Source organism: Neomonachus schauinslandi, chromosome 2, assembly GCF_002201575.2.
Source record: "Neomonachus schauinslandi chromosome 2, ASM220157v2, whole genome shotgun sequence".
NCBI lineage: Eukaryota > Metazoa > Chordata > Mammalia > Carnivora > Phocidae > Neomonachus > Neomonachus schauinslandi.
Genome location: NC_058404.1, coordinates 50,641,945 through 50,654,707, shown reverse-complemented (window position 1 = coordinate 50,654,707; position 12,763 = coordinate 50,641,945). Strand labels below are relative to the sequence as shown.

The window sequence follows — 12,763 nt, the reverse complement described above, 5'->3', positions numbered from 1 at the left end:
CTAAACCACATCACACAGGTTTGGTTTTGCCTGCCTCCCCTCTTCCTAATCTCCTGCAAGATTTTGTTTATGTCTGTCAAGTTCTATCTTGTTAGTCTTGCTAGTCATTGTTTAGGACTGTCAGAGCTCTTTGGATCCTGATTATGTCATCCAGTGTAGTCACTCTCCTGGTTTTGCATCATTCTAATTTGATAAAAATGTCTGCCTTCCTATAAGTGACTGATAAAAATATTGGATCAGATAGGGTTAAATACAGAGTCCTATGGCACAACAATAGAGACTTCTTTTAAGCTGACATTATTCCATTAATCACTGTTCTTTGGATGTGATATTTGAGTCACTTATGATTTCATTCAAGTAGATTCATTGCACATTTCTCCATCTTGTCTACAAGAATGCCATGAGCTATTTGGTTAAGTGCCTTAGTGAAATCCAGATACACACTGTATGCTCAGCATTCCACTGATCTACCCAGTCTTGTTAACTTTATTATGAAAGGAAATGAGGCGAGATTGGTGTACAGTCGAGTGTTGACTGGTAGAGTTCTTAGTCTGATAAAGCCCCCCTCTCCTCTCCAAAAATCCCCCCACAAGAAACAAGGGAGAGAAGCATTTACATGTTGTTTGTAGAGACTAGTGAAACATTTGTTGAAGGCTGAAACACGAAATTTGAGGAATTCTTATGATGGTTCCCAGGGATATAGAATTGAAGATTATTGAGTAGTATTTGTGATTTTCTTTAAGTTTACTTATTTATTTGTTTATTCATTCATGCATTCATTCATTTGTTTTTGGTAATATCTACATTCAGTGTGGGGCTCAAACTCACGACCCCAAGATCAAGAGATGCATGTTCTTCTGACAGCCAGGTGCCCAAGTATTTGTGATTTTTATCTAGCAGAGGGACATTGTAGATCTTAGTTACTTGGAGTTCTGCCCCTTGAACCAGTAGAAATAAAACTGGTTCTAGATATCAGAGAATGCTCTTTCAGAAGCTGTCTTGTTCCAAAACAGCAGTGCTTTAATTTCTGGAACTTTCTGTTCTGAATAATGATTGGAGTCAACTAGTAGTGGTAATAAAGAGATTGATACATAATACTTCACATTTTTTTTTTAAGATTTTATTTATTTATTTGACAGAGAGAGACACAGTGAGAGAGGGAACACAAGCAGGGGGAGTGGGAGAGGGAGAAGCAGGCTTCCTGCCGAGCAGGGAGCCCGATGTGGGGCTCGATCCCAGGACCCTGGGATCATGACCTGAGCTGAAGGCAGATGCTTAACGACTGAGCCACCCAGGCGCCCAATACTTCACATTTTTGAAGCCTTAGAGTAAGGTAGTTGGAGCATTGGTTTCAAATATCTTGTCTTCATGTTATATTTGCCATAATTTCCCTTGTTTTCTTCCAGGATCGGGATTTAGAGAGACTACGTAGAAAATGGCTAAATGCATTAACAAAACGTCAGGAGTACTTAGATCAACAACTGCAGAAGCTTGTCAGTAAACATGGTAGGAAAAGCAAGTTGAATATTTCCTTCCCCCCCAAATCTGTGCATAATTAATTTCCATTTGCAGCCATAAATTAGAAGTAGATGAATACATCAATAATGGGGATGGCAAGAGCATAGGAATGTTACTTATTCATGTCATATCCTCTCAGAGTAACATTTATTTAACTGTAATGATGTCTTTCTATAGGTCTCCCCCCATCCCCAACAAAGAGAGAAAATACTATGTAAACATTGTCCCTCAAAAATAAATTAAGGAGGGTGATAACATTCTTGGTTTCTTATCCAAAAGTACTTGAATCCTCTAACTCTGGAAGAAATTATTCATGTGCTGGTCCATGTCAGCCTTCCATGAACCAAAGATGGCCTTTCTGTAAGAGTACACCAACCTCTTTAGCTTATAGTTCATCTTTTTTTTTTTAAATCACAATTAGGGAAGTAATAAGTTTTCTGTGAACCCTCATCAACCAGTACCTGAAATACAGGCAAATCCTATCGATACGCAGGACAAAAGTGTAAATCAAGTGAGAAATCTGTATTTGATCCTCATTCCTGATGCCCTAGATAAAACAGAGGATGATGCCGACCGTGAAGCTCAACTTCTAGAGATGAGGCTGACTCTGACCGAGGAGCGGAATGCAGTAATGGTCCCCTCCGCTGGCAGTGGTATTCCAGGGGCCCCAGCTGAATGGTATGAACGCTGCCACGTGTCTTCAGACATTCCAGATGCTCACTGAGCCTTCTGCCCTCTCTATGAATTTTGCCTCTGTTCCAATTAATGGAATACTCATCATAGCATAGGGGAAAAAAGTTTGAATTAGAGGAAGTGTTAAATTATTTTCATGAGTTGGAATAACTATGGCCTAAAACTGTGTTTTATTAAATAATATTGTTATTGGCCCAAGTAATTAAGAATTCTGAGAATCTAAATCAATATTTAATACCACTGCACTTAGCATTAAAAAAAAAAGTTAATATGTTAATTACTTGGGTCATTCCCTTAAAAGACCATTCGGTCATAATAAAATTGCATCTCCAAGAGTTTTTGGTTTTGTGCTGGCTTAAATTGTACTGTCAGCAAATGTTCTGTGCCACTTTATAGAAATTAAAAATAGTAAATTAAGCCATATGGGGCCCTTAGGTATATAATTTTTTAAGAAAGTAACTTTAAACAAGGAAGCTTCAATTATAAACAGGTAGATATATCTTATAAGACTGAATTCAAGTATCAGAACATACAATAATTATACATGAGAGCACCAAGGAAAAGAAGCAGCAGTTACAGGTAAGTCTTTGGGGCATCTCTGATGTGAAATTGTAACAAAAACACAATACCCACAGTTATTATTGGCTTGACCTGTAATACCTCTCAGTGTGGATTAACACTGTGTCTCGAAGTACATGCTGCTGAGAAAGTCTGCTTTATTTGAGATGCTATTTGTTCATTATGTTTTAGGACCCCAGTTCCTGGGATGGAAACACACATTCCTGTTATATTCCTTGACTTAAATGGTAAGTTAGGAGGTGCTTTCTGAAGGCTTACCTCTGACAAATTAGTGTCCGAGTAACACTTAGATTGTAACAAAGTTTGCAGTTAGGCAATTCCGTAAGCCTAAGGTTTTATGTTAACCTAAGGGTTAATGTATGCTGAGGGACACTGACACTTGACAAAGAATGAATTTTCTATAAGAATAATATTTTTGTCAGTAGTAGGTTATGTTTCATCCTGGCGCGTTCTCACATTTCATTCTGTAATCCGTAACTGCTGTGTGTGTGCTTTGTTCTCCTCATTGTGTTTGGATGTAGTAGCAGGTGTTTTCCTGCACTTCAAGTATTGTCTTCTTTAATTCTTAGGAAAATTTGATTTCTCTCTGGAAAGGACTAATAACTAATGATGCTAATGTAGCATGCTTTCATTTATCTGGTGTTTCTTAGCATTACCTAATAAATTTCTCACTTTTTATCTGAGTTCTTATGCTCTTCATTCCTGCATTGCTTATTTATGAGAAACTGTCCATTTTTCTGAATTTTTTCTCCTTCATGTAAAATATTTTGGATGTGGCTACATTTTACACTTTCTCTGTCCAAGGAAGGAAAATAAAAATGAAAAGGTAGATTAAACAGCTAAAAACAAGATAAAAGTCAGCAGTTAAATTCCTAAAACATCTGCAGAAAAGCTGTATATTATAGTTAACTATCCTAAATAGGCAAGCTTGGATGTTCTCAGTGGTTTTCTTCCACCCAGCTGAAAGTGAGTTATGAAATCTGAGGTATTTAACATCTTGTACTACTTAGCTTATTTAGACATATGGAAAGTTATTATATGCACACAGAGTTAAGCAAATAATACTTAGCCACTTCTACTGTCTATCCATCCAAGAGGGTTTCACGGTTTTGCCACAGCTCTCTATCCTACCTTGTTGTTCTCTGGCGCCTTGGAGGCTGAGGCTTACTTAGGCCTATCCTTATGTTAGGTTCCTAGACAGGTGAGGTGCCGTGAGCATGCCTGTACACATGTGTAGGAGGGTAAGAGTGAAAAAGAATAAGCTTATAGAAGACCTGTTTGTACGGACATCCCAAGACATAATCAAGAACTTGTGCAGCCTGATGCCCATTCTTGATCCACACAAGCCCACATACTAGAGAGATACTTCTGATGCCTACTCACAAGCTTAAGATGGATAGGGGGTTGGGAGGACCAGACTTAGAACTAAATAACTAAAGGGCCAAGGGACAACCCTCCAAGTTTCTGGCTCATGTAGCCAATTGATCCTTTTGTTCAACTTAACTGTCAGTTAATTGGAATCACTCTCGCTTCTCATTTCTTCAGTGCACTAAAAGATAGGGAATTTGGGTTATAATCCTATCATTAACATTTATGGGCTGACCTTGAGTAACCTCTTGGGTATCTTGGCTTCATTTGCCTTCCATGTAAAATAAGGCAAAAAGGTAGGAGATTGGATAAGATAATTTCTTGAAAGTCTATCCATCTCTAAGAACTGTGAACTGTTTAATGGTCCTCTTCCATGTCATGTAAGATTTTAGAGGCAAAAGCAAATGAAATTTGAGGCAGGAGAATTTTAATACTAAGCACATTGAAATTTAGCTGGTAGGCGTTACCCTTTAAAATGATCTCTGATTTAATGGAACTTCTTTGCTCTTAGCTGATGATTTCAGCTCCCAAGATAATCTTGATGACCCAGAAGCTGGTGGATGGGATGCTACTCTCACCGGGGAAGAAGAGGATGAATTCTTTGAACTGCAGATTGTAAGACAGCACGATGGAGAGGTAAACAAAACATAACTAGGGAAAATCAGATGAAAAGTAGTTCTTTAACCTCTCCATGTGTCTCCTGAAACATTCAGCAGTGTAATCATTTTAATGCTTACATTTCTCAAGAAATATAAATGAAAACCTTTCATTATAACTTCCAGAAGAACGAACCCCTTCCAGAAGGAGTGGGCAGTCAGATTACGTCCATTAACCATTTTACTTCCCCTCCTGGTAAAGGATCTCTGTTAGTATTCATAGTTCAGGTCAGCAGTGGTCCCTTTGGAGAAATGCTACTGAAGTACGTACAGGTAAAGCGACACAGTGTTTGGGGTTTGCTTTGAAATTCTTTAGTAAAGGTTTTTTGTTTTTTTTTTTAAGATTTTATATATTTTTGACAGAGAGAGTATACAAGCAGGGGAAGCGGCAGGCAGAGGGAGAGGGAGAAGCAGGCTCCCCGCTCAGCAGGGAGCCGATGCGGGGCTTGATCCCAGGACCCCGGGATCGTGACCTGAGCCGAAGGCAGACGCTTAACCATCTGAGCCACCTAGGCGCCCCTTTAGTAAAGGCTTTTTAAGAAGAGAAAGAATAGATGAAGGCAGTGTGGCAAAATCTTGATAATGTCTGAATCTAGGTGACAGGTGTACCGTGGGGGCTTACTTTCTAGTTTTGAGTATATTGGAAAAATGAGAAAGTAGTTTAAGCAAGGAAAGCTGATGGGATGCTTTGAAGGGTACATCATCCCTTGGTTGTATTCCTAAGATGTAAAGCTTTAATAGTAGGGGAAAAAGCCAACACACCCAACTGTGATACGTTCTGTACAACAGTGGGCCTGTCAGTGTCATGAGTGACAAAGAAGGGCTAGGGAACCATTCCAGGTTAAAGTAGACTAAAGGAGTATGACATCTAAATGCAGTTAGTGATCCTGGATTGGAACAGAAGATTGAAAGATTTGAATATGGACTATGTATTATAATAGTATTGCATCGATGTTAAATTTCCTGAATATAATTGTCCTATGGTTAAGTCAGGGGATGGTCTTGCTGTTAGCAGGTACTTGCTAAGGTATTTAGGCAGGTGGAGTTACAGGTCTGTAACTTACTCTAAAGTGGTTCAGCAAAAAATAATCTTGCGTGTGTACAAGTTGTGAGAAAGAGAATGGAAGAGTGGCAAAATATTAACAGCTGGTGATTCTAGATGGAAGATAACACAGGAGTTCCTTGTCCTGAATTCACATCTCTCCTTTATGTTTGAGCATTTTTCAAAAGAAAAACATTTTAGAAGGCCACCAGCCGGGCATGGTATCCTCTGTACTTCCCAGACTATAGTGATGGAGGCCACATCCTTACATCCCGGAGTCTCTCAGGCCAGTTAGAGTAGATCTTCAATGATGACCAGTATGTTTGACTCCAGCCAAGCCAGGATGTTTCCTTGTGCAGTTTTTTGTGTTCAGGAGGAGAAGGCAACGCGTGTTCTTTCTGTCTCTGCAGGTGAGAGCAGAAGCCTCTTGGGACTCTGCCGTGCACAGCTGTCCTCAGCTCAGTAAAGGCACCCCAGCGGATGCGCGCGTGTATCTGATCGTGCGGGTGACAGTGCAGCTCAGCCATCCGGCCGACATGCAGCTGGTGTTACGGAAACGAATTTGTGTCCATGTTCATGGCCGGCAGGTGAGGCATTAGTGAACTGACTGTTGAAGAACTGACTTTAATCACAGGTCCGACTTGAGGGCAGGGCCGGGAATGATTGCTCTGGCCTCCCGTCCACACAGCTCTGTGAACGTTGAGCTTTCCTCTTCAACTCGACTGCTACCGTCGTGTAACCATGCCTGCTGCGTTCCTGGCGCCTGCCGTCCTGACTTCCTCCTAGACAGTGTTCAGTTTTTATGATGAGTCTTTCTTGTTCCATAGTCACAAATGGGTGCCCCGGAGCCCCGTCAAAGCGAAGTTCTCTGTGTTTGTTTTTGACTTTTCGTTTGGGTTGCACGAGACGTGCCGGTTCTCTGCAGATTAGCTGTTGTTTGGACTCACTCTCCACTTCGCACTTCTTTCTCTCCCTGCAGTCATCTCTGCTAATTCGTGGACTCTTACATTTGGAGAGGGTACTCTGTCGAGCTTTTGGGTAGCAAGACGAGTAAGAATTAGTCTGCATCTTGAAGCTGCCAGTGTCCTTTGGTACGGGTAGCTGAATAAACAGGAGACACCTCTGTTGGGATAGTGCTGGAAGGCAGGTGCTCCCAGAGTGCGGGAAGACTGCTGCAGGCGAAGCAATGGAGAACTCAGGGAGGGGTAGCATGCCGGCCGCTCCTTCACGGACGGGCGAGTCTGGCAGGTGACGGGGGAGGAAACGGGCTGTTCGGTGCAGAAGTAGTGAGGAAGGACAGGGCAGGGCAGGCTCGGACCTCCAGCGGCCAAGTGTGACCGGCAGTGTGACAGGGTGGGCCGCAGAGGCCGGGGCCCTGGCTGTCCACACAGTTGCAGCTGGATTATGAGGCACCTTGTGCCATATGACTGGGTTTAGTAGGAAGCTTCTGGAGAAGAACATAAACTATTTCTGCCATTGGCTTTTCAAATACAGGATTTGGGAGGCTCATTCCAGGGATTCTTTGAACTGTCTGTGCTCACTTTTTTCGACGCCTTCTCAATACACTGACTAAAACCAGGACAGATGAAAAGAAATCTTTTCATTTAAAAGAGCACAGTCACGGTTGACAGAGTCCTAGATGTAATCTCCACCCCTAAAAATTAATCTTTAGTTCTAAATGTCACACTGATATCAATCTTTGAAATGAAGGCTGTTCGTAATGCTGTTAAAATTGCAGCTCTTTAGCTTGGCAATCCAGCATCAATAAAATCCAGGTCATCGGGTTAGCCATAGACGTATATGGTGTGTCTCCCGTTCACTCTTTTCTCTGGCTCTCTTTTCTCGGAAGTCTTTAAGGGATTGAAAAAGACAAGTTGCTCTTGAGGAGCATTTTGAAGAGTTATTTGCCATTCCTGAGCTAGAGATTCTGCTTGCCGGGCGCTGAGACTGACCTGGTACAGCCACCAGCCCCACAGAATCCTTAACAGAAAGGGTGCATCATGGAGTCACCAAGCTTCTTCTGGTGGTTTTTTTTTTCTTTTGGGTTCGTTTTTAAATTCTTTTCAATTTTTTGTTATAACAACAAGAAGTTGCCACCTTTTCCTCCCTGGTTGAAATGATGTGATATAATCAAATTGATACTGAATGACACGATAGTATTTTAGGGCATGCCAGTTTCCCTCCCAATTTCAGATACTTCAATCCTAAAAATTGCTTCTTTATGGCAGAACAGGGACTTCCTTATGATGCTAATATATGCAGATCAGCTTCAATAGTTCCATACAGAAAGAAAAGAAAAGAAAAGGTAAGGTAACAACAGCTTCCACACCTCCCCACCCCACCCATTAAAACAAAACAAACCTTAGCTGTTCCCTGACAGATGTAATGGGCAGTGGCTCAGCATTGCAAGGCTCAAGTCGAGGAGAGTGAAGGGCTGAAATCTGTGGTCTCTTTGCATTCTAAGAGCTACAGTCTTTTAAAAAAGTAAAGATCACTGAATAGGAAAGAAATTATTATTAAGTAGGCTTGTGAAAATATGTACTTCTAAGACCAAATGGCTTGATTTTTCTATTTTCTGTGGGGGTTTTCACAATATTTCCTGCTTCCCTTTTGCATGAGGGAAAAGGTTGGGTGTCGGTTTAAAATTCTCTCTTCTTATCTTTATTCACCAATTGTATTCTGCCCTCATCCCTGCTCTCTTCAACCTCTACAGGATGTTCAGTCTTAGCAGCATCTTCAAATGAGTCATCTATGCATTAATTCAACAGTTCAGTTCTTAACTGTGCAAAGAGCACAGTCAGCATAAACAATGACCATGCACTCTTAAATCATTCTTCATAACGATCCTGCTTTGGTCAAGAATTTAATGCCTGAACTTGTCAATATTCATGCTGCAAGATGTCCATTGTACTGGAGGGAAAAAAAGTGTAAGAGTCACCAGTCCTCACTCACATCTTAGAAGGTCATTTTATTGTGTTGAAGTCAACAGTCTTATTTCTGTAGCCTTTAAGTAGAGCTGAACCAAGATGCCCGGTGTCAGTTTCCAGAGTTTTGGGTTTATATTCTTCATATATTGGGTATAGGACCTGTCACATGGCAGGAACCTAATAAATTGGTTTTGTGTGCTGAGACGAAGTTGAAGAGCCTGTATTTAGTGATTTGGATTTCAGCTTGCTTATATTGGAAATATGCTCTGTTTCTTTTTGGTTAGAATGAATGCAGTATTCTTTGTGCTATCTCTTTGTTAATGAAAACTCAGTTTTTGAGGTAGGAAACCATATCTTTCTGTTTTGTTTTTCTCTAGGGTTTTGCTCAGAGTCTCCTAAAAAAGATGTCACATCGAAGTTCTATTCCTGGCTGTGGAGTGACTTTTGAAATTGTCTCCAATATTCCAGAGGTGAAGGATCATATGAAGTTTGAGTTTACTAAAAATAAACATGTAAAAAGAGCTAACTCCCTGAAAGTCACCTCCCTAAAAAATATGTAGTCAATGAAATTGTGTATTTGGGCAAATGCTATAGATTTGTAGAGGAAATTTCCTAATCTTAATGTGATTCATAGTGAAAAGTATTTGTGGCTTTTAAAAGGGTTCTGGTTTTAGTATTTTGTTAAAGAAGTTCCTTTTGAAAAGCAAATCAACGCTCCTGGAAGACAACACTCCTTTTTTACTCCTACTAGCCATAAGGTAACAATATTGTAACTCTCAAAGGGAGACAACATAGCACAAAATAGAAATTCAGGCTTTCATTTTGGAATCACACAGAAATCTTATTTTTGTCACCTCTTAGTGAGGTGAACTTGGTAAGTTACTTAGAGCCTAAATTTTTTCGTTTATTAAATTGGGTTAGTGATAGCTTCTATACAGGGTTGTTTTTAAGGATTAAATGAGATGCGGGGCGCCTGGGTGGCTCAGTCGTTGAGCGTCTGCCTTTGGCTCGGGTCGTGATCCCAGGGTCCTGGGATCGAGTCCCACATCGGGCTCCCTGCTCTGCGGGAAGCCTGCTTCTCCCTCTCCCACTCCCCCTGCTGTGTTCCTGCTCTCACTGTGTCTCTCTCTGTCAAATAAATAAATAAAATCTTAAAAAAAAAAAAAAGATTAAATGAGATGCTGTATACAAGTCGTTGTGCACACACTAAAAAGTCAATTGTAATTGCCATTATTATAGTTCCTGTTGTTATTTTCTTCTCCTTATTTCTCTTTCTGAACTGAGAAAGTCATTGGAATCAAACACATGGAGTTTAAAATACCCCCTGACGGGTATTTTAAAGCATGAAGCTTGCTGCATGATACAGTTTATATATATGCTTCCTAATATTTAATCCCAGATTTATTCACCTGGTCTGTGGCACAGCTGGTAATGAAGGCCTTCCTTATAGGGGTAGGGGAAGGGAGGGTTCTAAGAAAAGGACCGTGGAAAAGAGAGAGAAGAGCAGTTCCTTCTGTCATACTCACTCTCTGAAATCGAGGAGTGGTTGAGGAGATGCAGTTTGTACTTTGCACGAGTGGAGAAGCGGGGACATGTGCTGGGAGCGAACACTCCCTGCTAACCACGCCGTCCACATCTACATCATACTCTTCATTTTTGAGGGCTGGATGTTGTTGATTCTGTTGAGTGTTTGAGCAGTAGGTGGACAAAATATATTTTAATACAGAGATCAGTTTTTGGAAGGCTGAAAAGATTACACAGTACTTGGGCTTTGTTTTAGATTTCTTGTACTGCAAGAAATCTTGTACTGGATCTTCAAAGTGTTAGACTTCCACAGTATATATTAGCTGTTTAACTATTTAATTTGGAGCCTGCTGAACATTTAAAAACTAAGTCTATTGCAGACTAGCAGCAAAATCTTGGGTCTGTAGTAGATTACTCTTTGTCTACTTAGATGCTCAGCTAGAGACTTACTATTAATTCTCTGTGTCTGAATGTTTTATGTGTTCTGAATGTTTTCTGGCTGTTTCATATCTTAACTCTATAAATGGTTTGAATGCAGTTGAGAAACAGTGACCGCTGTAGTGAACTCCCTTCCGTTTTTCCATTTCTCTCAACTTCCTTCCCCTCCTGTCTCATCCCTTCCTGATTTTAGATTCTTTATCCTCTTTGAAAGTGCTTTTATTCTCTGAGTGATACGATTTTCAAATGGAGGAAATGTTGGGGGGGGGGATCAGCTGAGAGATAAGTGTATAGCCTCATGTGATTTGGCTACCTCTTAATAATTAGCCACACATCTAAGTCGGCAAGTGTTTTTTTTTTCCCACATTATCAAATCTTGATGATAAAGAAAAAGGCACAGCGAGACTTAAAACTTATAAACTTGAAAGGACTGCACTTAGTTTATTTTTTATTTAAAAACAAAATAAAAAGATTCCTTGAGGAGCTAGGTTTATCATGAAAAATCCTTAAAAAGTTCTTTGTGTTTCTTGTTACAATAGCTCTGAGAGCTTGGTGGCAGAAAGAACTGATGATAGGCCAGAGAGCAGGAGATAGTTCCCCTTTCTACCCCAAGACCCAGTCATTCCACCTTTGGGTGCTTACCCAAGAGAACTGACTGTGTGTGTCCATAGAGATAGGTATAAGAACACTCATAGCGACTTAATCCAGAGTAACCTAAAACTGCAAACAACCCAAACATCCATCAGTGGGTGGATAGATAAGGAGATTGTGGTATATCCATAGTGTGGAATATCACTTAGCTATACAAAGAAATGAAGTTCTTGAATGAATCTCAGAATCATTAGGAACTTAGGTCTCCTGACTCCTGATAAGAGTATTCCTTCTAAGTTCTAATCTTGCCTTTTTTGCCAATTATGTGGCCTTCCTCTTTCCTCATCTATAAAATGAGGATGATTGCTTCTTTTCAGGATTATTAAAAGGCTCAAATGAGTCACTGTAGGAAGTAGAGGTTTTGTGAACGTAAGCCACCTTCCAGATCCTTCCATATTTTATCTGTTCTAAAGCTCATTTAAATTTTTATTTAAAAATACTTTTGATGTTAGAATGTATCTTAAAATTGATATCTTAAAATTAATTGGCAGAGTTTTTTCTTTTCTCCTTAGTGGTATATAAAATAATGTGTTTTTTTTTTCTTAAAGTTGATGGCATCTTAAGATGCAGTGGCATATGGCTATATATTTTGTAGTTTTTGACATTATTAGAACAAATTCACAAGTAAATAAAGTATCAGATTTTCTCTGAGAAGAGTAATTTGTTATGAGCTAAGCTAGCTTGACATGATTAAATGCACAAACAACAGCCCTCCCTGACTCACGAGCATCCCATTTATATGCATGGGCCACCCACGTCAGAGGGGCAGGGGTGGGCTCTGTGGGAAAGCACAGTGAGTGAGAATTTACCTAGATACTTTTCTTCTTGGGGGGTGCTACACTGCCTTTGGCCTCTGTAACTCCAGAGTTGAGGATCGAGACCAGTTTTAGAAGCTGCCACATGTTGAATGTGTAGTCCGTGGTCGGCTGCTGAGTGAAAGCGTTGAAAGCCCTACTTTTCATTTTTACTCTCCTGTGTCTGCCTCATACTAGTATTGTTTGGACCCCAGCTTTTCATTCCTGTCTCTTGCCTCAGTGATGTATTTCTGAAGTATTGTAGTGGTGGTTTTATTTCTAGCTGTTTCCACCAGATCCTTTCTAACCAGTAACGTTTTCATTTGCAGTATGAATGTAGCAGAGGACCGTTTTATTGAGAATGTGCTGTGTTTCAGGGGCACTGTGTTCAACCTTGCAAGTTAATCTAACCATGATTTATACCATGATTTCTGTGGGAAAATGCATTTTGAGTTCCAAAAGCTGGCGTTAATTTTGGAATACATCCCATTTGCTAGTTCAGTGCTCTGTGTGTGTGTATTTGTATAGATCAAGAAGCTTTTATGTTTTCTTCTACAGAGTACTTAATTTTAA

General features: G+C 40.2%; 1 protein-coding gene across 1 annotated transcript in view; it reads left to right on the top strand.

Annotated features, from left to right (window-relative positions):
* KIF13B (kinesin family member 13B) overlaps window positions 1-12,763 on the top strand; it is a 201,435-nt gene that overhangs the window by 137,318 nt on the left and 51,354 nt on the right. Inside the window, exons 27-32 of the mRNA XM_044912850.1 lie at window positions 1,407-1,506; window positions 2,070-2,196; window positions 2,962-3,017; window positions 4,670-4,794; window positions 6,267-6,443; window positions 9,161-9,253. Of these exons, the coding sequence (XP_044768785.1) occupies window positions 1,407-1,506; window positions 2,070-2,196; window positions 2,962-3,017; window positions 4,670-4,794; window positions 6,267-6,443; window positions 9,161-9,253 (678 nt within the window). The remainder of the gene's footprint in view (window positions 1-1,406; window positions 1,507-2,069; window positions 2,197-2,961; window positions 3,018-4,669; window positions 4,795-6,266; window positions 6,444-9,160; window positions 9,254-12,763) is intronic.